At 30.4% G+C, this 10,879-nt stretch overlaps 2 protein-coding genes across 5 annotated transcripts; one reads left to right on the forward strand and one right to left on the reverse strand.

Annotated features, from left to right (window-relative positions):
* Positions 1-908: 908 nt before the first annotated feature.
* Positions 909-5,021, reverse strand: LOC116339991 (26S proteasome non-ATPase regulatory subunit 5). Of its 3 annotated transcripts, none has more exons than XM_031766102.1 (4): positions 4,931-5,021; positions 2,495-2,666; positions 1,647-2,428; positions 909-1,569 (listed from the first exon to the last, which is right to left on the reverse strand). In XM_031766102.1, the coding sequence occupies exons 2-4, from the start codon at positions 2,659-2,661 to the stop codon at positions 1,019-1,021; spliced, it is 1,500 nt and encodes a 499-aa protein (XP_031621962.1). In that variant the 5' UTR covers positions 2,662-2,666; positions 4,931-5,021; the 3' UTR covers positions 909-1,018. The 3 variants fall into 3 exon arrangements, with proteins under 3 accessions (XP_031621962.1, XP_031621964.1, XP_031621961.1); XM_031766104.1 differs by lacking the exon at positions 4,931-5,021 and adding an exon at positions 3,234-3,667; XM_031766101.1 differs by lacking the exon at positions 4,931-5,021 and adding an exon at positions 3,128-3,234.
* Positions 5,022-5,564: 543 nt separating this feature from the next.
* Positions 5,565-10,879, forward strand: LOC116339990 (polyadenylate-binding protein-interacting protein 1). 2 transcript variants are annotated; one of them, XM_031766100.1, is made up of 14 exons: positions 5,565-5,791; positions 6,030-6,183; positions 6,247-6,410; positions 6,778-6,873; positions 6,950-7,043; positions 7,235-7,323; positions 8,414-8,581; positions 8,682-8,897; positions 8,971-9,078; positions 9,136-9,294; positions 9,641-9,662; positions 9,887-9,961; positions 10,326-10,407; positions 10,483-10,879. In XM_031766100.1, exons 2-14 carry the CDS (start codon positions 6,099-6,101, stop codon positions 10,577-10,579), a joined length of 1,455 nt encoding a protein of 484 aa, XP_031621960.1. In that variant the 5' UTR covers positions 5,565-5,791; positions 6,030-6,098; the 3' UTR covers positions 10,580-10,879. The 2 variants fall into 2 exon arrangements, with proteins under 2 accessions (XP_031621960.1, XP_031621959.1); XM_031766099.1 differs by having other exon boundaries at positions 5,565-5,766.

Genomic DNA, 10,879 nt, shown 5'->3' on the forward strand with positions numbered 1-10,879 from the left:
GTATGTATTAGTTTGAAGTGTATTTAAATGTGTATTAGTCAGTGCAAGTGTAGATAAGTCTGCGATAGCGATTTTAACACACCATCTACATTTGATGTTTAGGAACATCACTGACGTTGATGTCTGAAAACTAAACTCGGATTCTGGAATCAAATTCTTTAAATCCTAAGGTTATATACATTCATATCTGAAATTAAGATTTAAAAATGTCAAAGCGACATCACTATTAATTTAAAAAAGTAATGAATATCAAATTTTTTTCGTATATTTACAAGTTAAAAAATCCTGCCAGAGCAATTGTGTCGAATTTGGTTGAAAATTTCGGTGGAAAATAATTCTTCACACTTTTTTCATCTCTGAAATCACGAATTTAAATTGTCAAAATGACATTTCTAAAATTATTTAAAAAATAAATATTAAAATGTTTTATTAACATCACATTGGTTTTTTAGTTTATACAGATGCTACAAATAATGTAAAATGTCAAAACACACACACTTGTACGTAGCTGTCAAAATAAGCTACAAGAAACACATTTTTATTGCAGCTCTGCTGTTACTACAATAATTTTCGGAAAAACCGCCTCCACTTTTTCTGTGAGCATACATTCGGAAATCGAAAAAACGCTAGATTCATGTTCACTGACATTTTTGATGGGTGTTATTTTTTCGACCGATTCCAATACTTTACCTTACACACTAGGTGTGTGCGGAAAAGTAAAACGAAACGATAGATTCGGTTTCACGTTCACTAAGTCGCAGAATTTGCGCTCCCAACATATGTATCGAAAAAATATATATTTTATTGATATAATTTTTTACTCGATATTAAAAAATAAAACAAGCGCAATTATACTTTTAAACAAATCGCAAGCATATTCAAGAACAAACATAAATGAAAAAAATCAATAAGTTTACAAGATCGTTTTATGTTTATTTTATTTTTCAAATATTTGCGTGTAAAAATGCATCTTAAATTAAACAAATACAATGATTGATCACTGTAAGAACTGAAACGCTTAACTTCTTTCAACAGCAACTTCCATAATACCTTGCACATAAAATACGCCATCTTTCACGTACTGATTAATTTGTTGGCTTGTGTTCTCATCAAACTCTGTTGAGTTGGCAACCATTTTGATGATGCTGTATTTTTCGTACAAAATATCCTTATCAAATTCCGAATTTCGATCAAAAAGATATTCAATTAACCCAGCTGTGTTGCTCAATGCGCGTTGCCCCCACGAATAACTGCAAATCGACCGCAAAAGTCCCAGTGCGGCGATTTTTATTTCTGGAAATGGATTACGACAAAATTCCTGAACAAATGCCAGCTGATTGTTTGCGGTCAAACTGGTGAACCACTGTTCAGTAATCGAGCTGATTTGATTGTTTGACGAATTGGCCTGATCGCATTGGAACAATATTTCTAAGCAATTAAGTGCACGCACTTTCAATGGCGTTGGTAAATTGTGGATTGATTTTCCGATATCATTCAGTACTTCGTGCATTCTTGCCGAATGAGTTTCATCCAATAGAATCTTTCCTTCAGCCGAACGACCCAAATGACCTGAAATTTAAGGAAATTTAAACGACATATCATTAGTCGAAAAGTTTATTCTCATATTCTTACAGCATCTCACTGACCAAATGTGTCAAAAGCAACGGGCAGCGCTGATACATTTTCATCGAGAATGCAGTCAAAAAGTGAATTGATCATGCTTGAGAGACCGTGAATGATTTTGGCTGGTTGCATTGTTGCAATGTGACCGAAAAATTTTAGATATCCGGGCACTAAAATGGTTTTAAATGGATTTTCGTCCAACAATTCAATTTCACGTATAACCTTTGTGAACACATTTTTGTTCTCCATGTAGATGTGACCGTAATCAGTTTGTGCCAAATCCGATATTAGACCCAAAATATTCAGCTTGAGAAGAATATCGTCGGTGTCGATGTCAGCAACCAGTTTTTCCAAAATGAAATTAAACTTTTCGTGATTTTCGACAGATGTTTGACTCAGTTTGACGGCAAGCTCATATACACGACATCGAATTAAATCTTTTCCCGTCAAAATTTGCTCTAAGCGACACTTGATCGAGTTGTCGTTGATGGCTTTCGGCAAAAGTTTCAATAAAATCGTTGTGGAAACGGTAGCCACTTTTGTCTCTTCACATTCCAGACAGTTTACCAGCGCAATAACCATGTTTGACTGATATAGATTTGCCATAGAGACAGGCAAATCATTGCAATTCACATCTTTGACACGCTGCTCAATATAGTTTAGCGCCAACACTTTTACATCATCATTTTTGTGTTGCAAACATTTCTCCAAATAGTCACAATAGCTCACTTTTTCAGTGTGGTCGATATCCAAGTTTGACATACACATGCAAAGAATATCACACGTGAGATTCATTTGTTCGGGACTACAAGAAAAAAACATATATGATAAATGAACTGAACTTGTAATAAGTAAAATGTGTAAGAATTACCTATCACGATAGTCATCAATCGAATCCAACAAAGCCAAGAATTTGGCAGAAACATTCACTTCCTGGTTTGGGCCACTCAATGTTGCTCGTATTTCATTCAATGTATCCAAACGACGTTCTTTTATCTGCAATTTTGCCAGCTGCTCAATGCACCACTCTTCAGACATTTTTTCTAAAATAAAATACTTTATCACCACGAAGAGATATTTAAAAAAAATATGCAGTATGAAATAAAATAAAGCGACCAATTTTTTGAGTTGTTCTTGTTTACAACTTGAATATTTTGACTTGATTGAATGTTTGACAGTTCAGTCTATACAAATTTCTGCAAATCATACTAAACTGAGTTTTGAATATGACAATACTAAAAAAATCAGTTAGAAATAAGACCCTTAAAAGAACGGATTTTTGAAGAAAAAAAGTCATCCTGAAATTATGGTACATTTCCCATATATTTTGAGATAATGGTTCTAATCACTTTGAACGAAAAGACTGAATCTTTTTTATATAGATATTTTGAACAAACAAATTATGATTGATACATCTACACTTTATCTAAAAAAACTAAACTTAAATTATTTGTCAAAAGTAAAATGTTCAACTGATATCAAAAGTTATTAAAAATGAACTTACAGAAAATCATATTTATTAAAGAGTTATGAAGTAATTCAATTTCATTAAGGACCATTTCATTAAGAACATTTCCTATCTAAATATTTTCTAAACGAATCTACTGTACAATGTTTGTGATTTTGGATGCGGCCGGCTTTTCTTGGTGGTAATTTGGTCCATACGGCTTTAATTTCACTAGAATCACCACAATATTTTTTTGAATTATTATATTCTTGTAGTGTTAATAAATGTCAACACATAAAGTTGAACATAACCCCACAACAGTTTTTTCAGAGTACAATTAAGAAAAATCATACTACAATTAAATTCAAAATCATAGACTCCTGAACAATAGACTTGTATCTTTTATACATATTGAGGCTTGTATCTTTTATACAGTGTATTATACACACGTGGCCAATTTTAAAATTAAATTCCCTAACAGAGCAGCGACACGTATAGCACGGTAGGGTTATGTCCACTGATTATTGAGCCATTATCAGTTAGACCCCATCACGTCTGAGTTTTTTTTAAAGATATCGGTTGAAACAATATCCTTAATATAGACCAAACAGTATTACATTAATCAATACACTGCCAATTTTTGGCCGTAGGGCTTAATGTGTAACGTGGGACCGTACTACTAAAAAAACAAACTACTCGACATCCATATTTTGAATTTTTGAGTGAAGAGCCACAAAAATTTTAAGTAAATTACACCTTGAAAATTGACTTTGCCAATATTTTTGTCATATTGCATATTCGCTCCCACTTCAAAAAGTTAGTAAACCCTATAAATTATATATCATTCAAAAGGTAATTTTATGGGGAATCTAAAAAAAAATTGTCTCCACGTGAGCACAACTTATCTTCAATAAATTTCCTCTTGAAAGTTGACTTTGCCAATACTTTCACTAATTTGGCGTCAAACGGCCACTTTGGAAGTATCCTTCACAAATTTGATTGGCTAATAAGCTATATACCGTTGGAAAGAGGGTTCCAAGAGCTATCATTTGGGGAAGTTTCATCAAAATCATAGAAATTGGTTACTTACAATAAAGCTCGAAAGTGTATTTTGCCTATATTTTCCTCATATTGGCTAAATTGCCATCTATGAAGACCAACTTCAAAAAGGCAGTAAACCCCAGAAACTATATACCGTTCGAAAGGTATTTTTATGGGGAATCTAAAACAATTTGAAGTGACATGTGACTGCACCTTATCTTTAATAAATTTTACCTCAAAACTTGACTTTGAAGCTATATATCGTTGGAAAGAGGACTTCGAGAGCTATCATCTGGTGAAGTTTCATCAAAATCATAGAACTAGGTTGCTTGCAATGAGACTCGGAAGGTAATTTTATAAGGAATCTAAAACAGTTTGGTACCTCAGGTGACTCCAACTTTTTTTTCAACAAGTTTCATCTATATCCAAAGTAATCATATTAACACTAGAGTAAAGCACATTTATTCCATCTTTTATCCACCCAATGAAGTTACAGAAAAACGTAATTCCACCCGAATCAATTCGTTATCCACTCAATAAATGGTGAGTGGAATCTAAATATTTTTTAAAGTGGAATCCAAAAAAGAGGATCCATGAATGAAAAAATTAAATGGGGAGCACTTATGGGGAAAATAAAAAAAAACGTCTAGAGGGTTTTTCATGCCCTATCGAATTTCGAAAACCCGATATCTGTATCTTTTATGGTTTTCTCTAAAATCACTGAACAAACATATATATATATATATATCCCACTATTCCATAGCTTAATGTAATCAACTACGTTTCACTCGTCCACAATTCGCATAATCTTCTCAATACCTGAACTGCACTGTTATGCGGAAGGCCATAGATATCTAACGCCACAATAATCACTTGAATCTTTTTCGTGGTATAATATTTCAGATTTTAATCTAGAATTTCAAGTTTTTGTTTGATTATTACCAAAAATCTATTGTTTCAATTTATATAAATGTGAGTAAAAAAAAATGTTTTCCCTAAATAAATGGGAAAGAGACAAAAAATATATTTCTAACATCTGGTGACATATTTTTTTCAAAATAATTTAAATAATAATCAAATTACCTTTGTTAGTCAACCGTGCTTTTCATTATTTTTGCTGATTTTGTTGAAAAAATTAATAATAATATTTTTGACATATAGATGGTGCTGCGAGCAGCAGAATATAATTTTGTATAAAATAGGTTATTATTATTGAATATTATTATGAAATAAGAAAAAAATATATCATATAAAATAAAAATTAACATATTATTGTTTAAAATATTTATTACATATTAAAAAAGTGATAATAATTGAATACTCTTTTAGTTTTTTATAGTTTTGACACATTAAGTGTCACTCTGTCTAGTTCAATCATTGAATGAACTCATCCAACACATTTTACACTCTCAAATCATATTCTGCAGTGAAATAATAACACATTTCAAGATATATTCTGAAAAAAAATTCGTCCATTATCACTATATGTTTGGTTAAAAGAAATAATTGTGTTTTCTTCAATAGTTAAATATTTAAAAGAGAGTCACTAAATTTTTTATTTACAACACATTTCATAACGTTTTGTAAACACTTTTCGCAAACTTCAGCGAAAATTGTAGCGGAAATATCACAAAGTGTAGCGTGAATGCTTCTTGGTAATTTTTCATTTCTTCACACACAGTAAGGCATGATTTCCAAATAATAGAACAAACACATTCTTTTCATCCTTTAAAAAATATTATGAGCCCCTTTTTTAAAGTTAAACATTATGAATACATTAAATTCAAATGAACATTTTTTTTATTCATTTGAACATGTGTATTGAAGAAGAGATGAATTTTTTCGTTACGCTCATTGCTATATCGATTTTGAATATAATTAAAAATACTAAAAAATACGTTTCTTGATGATTTTTTAGTTTCATATAAAAATAAAACAAAGCATCATTTTGAAGTATAATTTTGACTTATGTTGAAGTGTCAAAAAAATGTATGGAAAAATGAGTGGAAGTGCATCGTTTAATTCAACATTCGAAGTCTCTCAAATGCGAAATCCAATACAAAAAACGAAAGGTAAATTGATCTTGAAATACAAGACAAATATATATTAATAACTAATAATTTTCTTGATTAAAGTGGACTCTATACTATCAGCTGAAGCACCTGAATTCGTTCCACGAGTAAATGGTTCTATACCAGTTAATTTGGCAGCACAAACATTTCACCGCAATCAACCGGCAGTTCAGATGGTGAGCCATAATGCATACCGTAATCAGAATCATGGCGTGTCACAATATTCGGTAACTATTTATATTATTTTTTATAAAATTAAGAAAGTTCAAGCCACTGTAATGAAATGCGATTGTTTGCAACTACAAAGATGTTACTTATGTTCTATTCGCATGGTCAGAATTTCCTCTCTTGTACAATTCAAACTTCAATTAGTAATTTATAGTAATATCACGAACCAAACTTTATACATGTTAATGATCAAATTCAAATGATGATAATTAAATAAACAATTGCCTTGCTTTTTTGTGAATTTTATATATTTGACAACATGATAAATATTATTTTACGTTCAATGTCCACTTAACTTATCAAATGTTTGGTGGTTTTAGTGTTATGTTTAAATAACCATTGGATGTTTTTTTAATTTTATTTCAGTACACAAATCATCAAGCACAAGGAAATATGAAAAACACTAATTTTTCCGTCAATCAGCGCCTCCAATTCACAAATACTGCCCCAAACTCACGCAAGGTATTCATGATTTCAAATGTTTCTGTGAAATCAAGTATGCAAATTTTTATTAATGTCTTCGTATTCGTATTCAAAGTTTCGTTCTCAGAGTAATCAACATTTGCATGGACTACATGCACATCATATGCAACAGCAGCAACATCAAATTATGCATTTGAATCATCAGTTAGGTAAGGTTTACCAATACATACAAAATATGTTGAAACACACCGATTTTTTAACATAATATTCAATCAATTGATTATCCGAGAACGAACATGATACTTCTCCTGAATTTCATTGAAGTGTAACGCCGCCATAAAATACTTACGATTTATATGGTTATAAATTCAAGCATTTCATTTATTAAACTGATTTTAAGGATCTCTCCAAATTACACAACAACCTCCGATGGCAGTACCTGGAACTCATTCAAATGAATCAAAACATCAGTCTGAAGGCAATGAACCGGTTAGTATAGTATAGAAGAATTCATATATAAATGCTTCAGAAAAATTAGGATGTAAAAGGTTTTTTTTTGTTTTGATTAACGGTTAACTACCAAACTTCCTGTTCATCAAGTTTGGGCTTGGACATTTTTGATCATATCTGAAAAAAATGTGGAATGGCATATATGCCAATAATTATAATTATTGAAAACTCACAAGTATAAACACAAAAAATATGCGATCAAATCAAGTGAAGATATGGTTATTAAGTGGCTTTAACCTGCCTTTTGTCTAAAATATATAATCAACTAAACAAATTTTTACTCATGAACTAAAACACATCCAGAAAGGTTCAGCCTTTCATTTTATGCCCATTTGACAATTGGTTTTTGGGCAGATATTTACCTACGAGAAAGCGTAAAATCATGTGGTGTGCAAAAATTGATTATTCTATTAATTATCTCAACTATTAACTCACAGCATTTTAAAACTAATTAATCCTCATTTGCTGGGCTTCGGGAATTTTTTTCTTATAATTTGAAGTATCTTAATTTTAGTAATGAGAAATGCAAATCGATCAAATTTCTATATTTCTATATGGTACATTTCAATTTTGTTACAAAAATGATTTGTGTCTTCAACGTGTATCTGCAAATACGAAAACAGAACTTCACGGTGTTTTCCTGCGAAGAATTGAACGATAAAATGATTGTCGTTACAAAATTTAAATGTACCAAATATTGTATATTTTGATGTAAACAATGAATTTAATAGCCACGAATGTCAATTCATAATTGTTAAACATTTACGTAAAGGAACAACAAATTATTTTTTGTTTAACAAATTTGAAATCAAATAATTCAAATAATAAAAAAGAACAAATAATAGTTAGGCAAACAATTGATATTTTTGATACATTTTTCAAAACATTGAACCGATTCCGCGAAAGTATCACAAGTATAATCAGACGATTCAAAGCAAATTGTAATTTTTTTCTTCGTGAATAGTCTAACTATTTCACAAAAACTATTTTACGAATTGAGTTTCTTTCATTAGGCGCAATTTTAATTGAGTATTGATGGCTACTCCTTGTTTTTAATTTCAATTTTCAGACTGAAGCTGCTATGAATGCATTACAGTTTTTGATTGATACTATAGAAAAGTTGATGAATGATCCCGGACAATTCGAAAATTACCAGAAGGAACTAACAACACTTTATATTGATCATGCTGACAATCAACATGTAGTGAGCAATGCAATAGAATTATTCTTCAACCATGTCAGTACTTTTTTCAATTTGCTGTTTCTTGTTTTAAATAGAAATCTGAAAAATTATTTCAAATATATGTTTGTAATCTACTATCCAATTTCTCAATTAGTCAATAGAAGAACAAAACTTTCGCTACACTGGAGCACGATTATGCAGATTATTGGACAGTGTAGATCCCACATCGGAAAGTCTATTCCGTCGTTTGCTATGTTTCAAATTGCAGTACAATGACACTGAATTGATCCAATATATGAATGATAACGAAACGCATAAAGTTCGAAATACAACACTTTTCTTGGCTGAACTATATATACAATTGCAGAACGTAAGTTTTATTTCTGAAATTCATCCAAAATATATTAGAAAATATTATAAATGTCCATAATGTGCCTTTTTAGGATGGATCACGCATTACAAATATTGCAACAAGTATTCACCATGCGATCGGATTGCTTATGCCAAAAACTTCACCTGAGAATATTAAATGCGTTTGTCAAACTCTAAAAGTAGGTTTTTCGAATATATTATTTTAAGATTCCATTTAAACCTATTTACATTTTCAGTTATGTGGCTATGAGTTGGATATTGATTTTCCAAAAGAAACAGAAGAACTTATGAATCAATTGGGTAATTGCGAGAATACTGATGTTTCAACTCAAAGGTTGTTGTCAAGTGTTATAGAACTACGCAAAAATCGTTGGGGCCGAAACATGGCTGAAACAGTAAGATGATTTATAACTGTTGAAATAACACTAATAAAAATGTTCAGAATTTTGATTATGCTCTTGACAATATTGTGAATAATTTTATCACAACACACGGAAAAATTATTTACCAACTATTTTCGTCACTAAATTGATATCAGTAAAATATTGTGCTTCAAATGTTGGTTCTGTCACTCAATTTTCACCTCGACAGAGGTTTTTCATTTGATAATATATAACAAACATATTATATCTTCTTGAGCTTAGTGAAACTATTCTGAAATTAAAAGGTCACAGTCCATTTCCATTATATATTACTAACTTCCATTATTTCCACTTTTATTTCTTTTGTGAATCTCTTTAGTGCCGAAACATTGACAATGCTGGTATGTATTTTTCAGATATTTGAATATGTTTATCAAAGCAAAAGAATTGAATGAATTTGTTTAATTTCCATTTTTCCAAAAACTTTCCTATGTGGAATTGTTGAATGAGAAAATCACTTTTTTTTAAAACCATTAAATTTTGAGTGATTTTAAGCTTGTGTATGCATACATACATACATACATACAAAATTAAAAAGAGTAAAATATTTTGAATTATTCTCTAGCTTCAAACTCTCTGCTAGTGGAGCAACCTTTTGGGAAAGAGTTTAGCAACGATCCAGTATTCTACGGACCAGACGGTAGTATAATAATTTACTCTTATGTAATTTGCATGATAAAATAATCAAAAAATAATATAATCAAAACAATATAAATCAAAATAATATAATGAAAATTCGCTTGCGATATCGCATCCGCCAGTCCTGCATAAAAAATTAAGTAAATAGAGACAGAATTATAAATTGTTTGCTGTACAAACTCTTTGATTTAAGATTCAGTGTCTTTGATGTAAAAAACTGTTGATTTAAGATTTCTTTATCATGATGCATGAACATTATGAGTGTGCAGTAAATGCTTTGTTTTATTTAGAATATCGTCGATTGAATTATTATATTATTTCTATTCATATGTTTTTTGTTTTTTGTTTTTTGTTTTTTCTTTTAGGTAATATACTTACTGAAGAAGAAAGCGCATTTCTTTGGAACGCAACTACTTGTCCAACTGATAATTACTATGATGATGATGAGTATGTTAATTTATTCAAAAAAATCTTACGACATATCCTTGTTAAAAGATTAATTCACTATTTTATTTTTTGCAGAAATGATCCGGACGCTTTAGTTGAAATAGAGCCTGAAATGGATTTGGAGATACAGTTAGCATTTAAAGATTTTGTCACGTATCAAAATAAAAAATGATGGTGACAGAGAACGAATGAAAATTATCGGAACTCAGCACAGAATAAAAGTTTTCATTACATTGGCAAATTACGTTAAATAAATAAGGTTTACTAAAGAAAATTTTGTAGATTACGTTTCGGTATGTTAATGACTGGAAACTTCAACTAACATTTATATCAATAAATAATAGAATAAACGTTCTTTTTACATTTTTACGTTGAAAAATGTAACATTTTGGCCATTCATGGTTATTTTAATGTCAAATGGAACGTAGATTATATGCACAGTTTCCAATAAAGATTACAGATTCTAACGGAG

This window comes from Contarinia nasturtii, unplaced genomic scaffold (assembly GCF_009176525.2).
Source record: "Contarinia nasturtii isolate CC-2019 unplaced genomic scaffold, AAFC_CNas_1.1 Cnas_scaffold_596, whole genome shotgun sequence".
NCBI lineage: Eukaryota > Metazoa > Arthropoda > Insecta > Diptera > Cecidomyiidae > Contarinia > Contarinia nasturtii.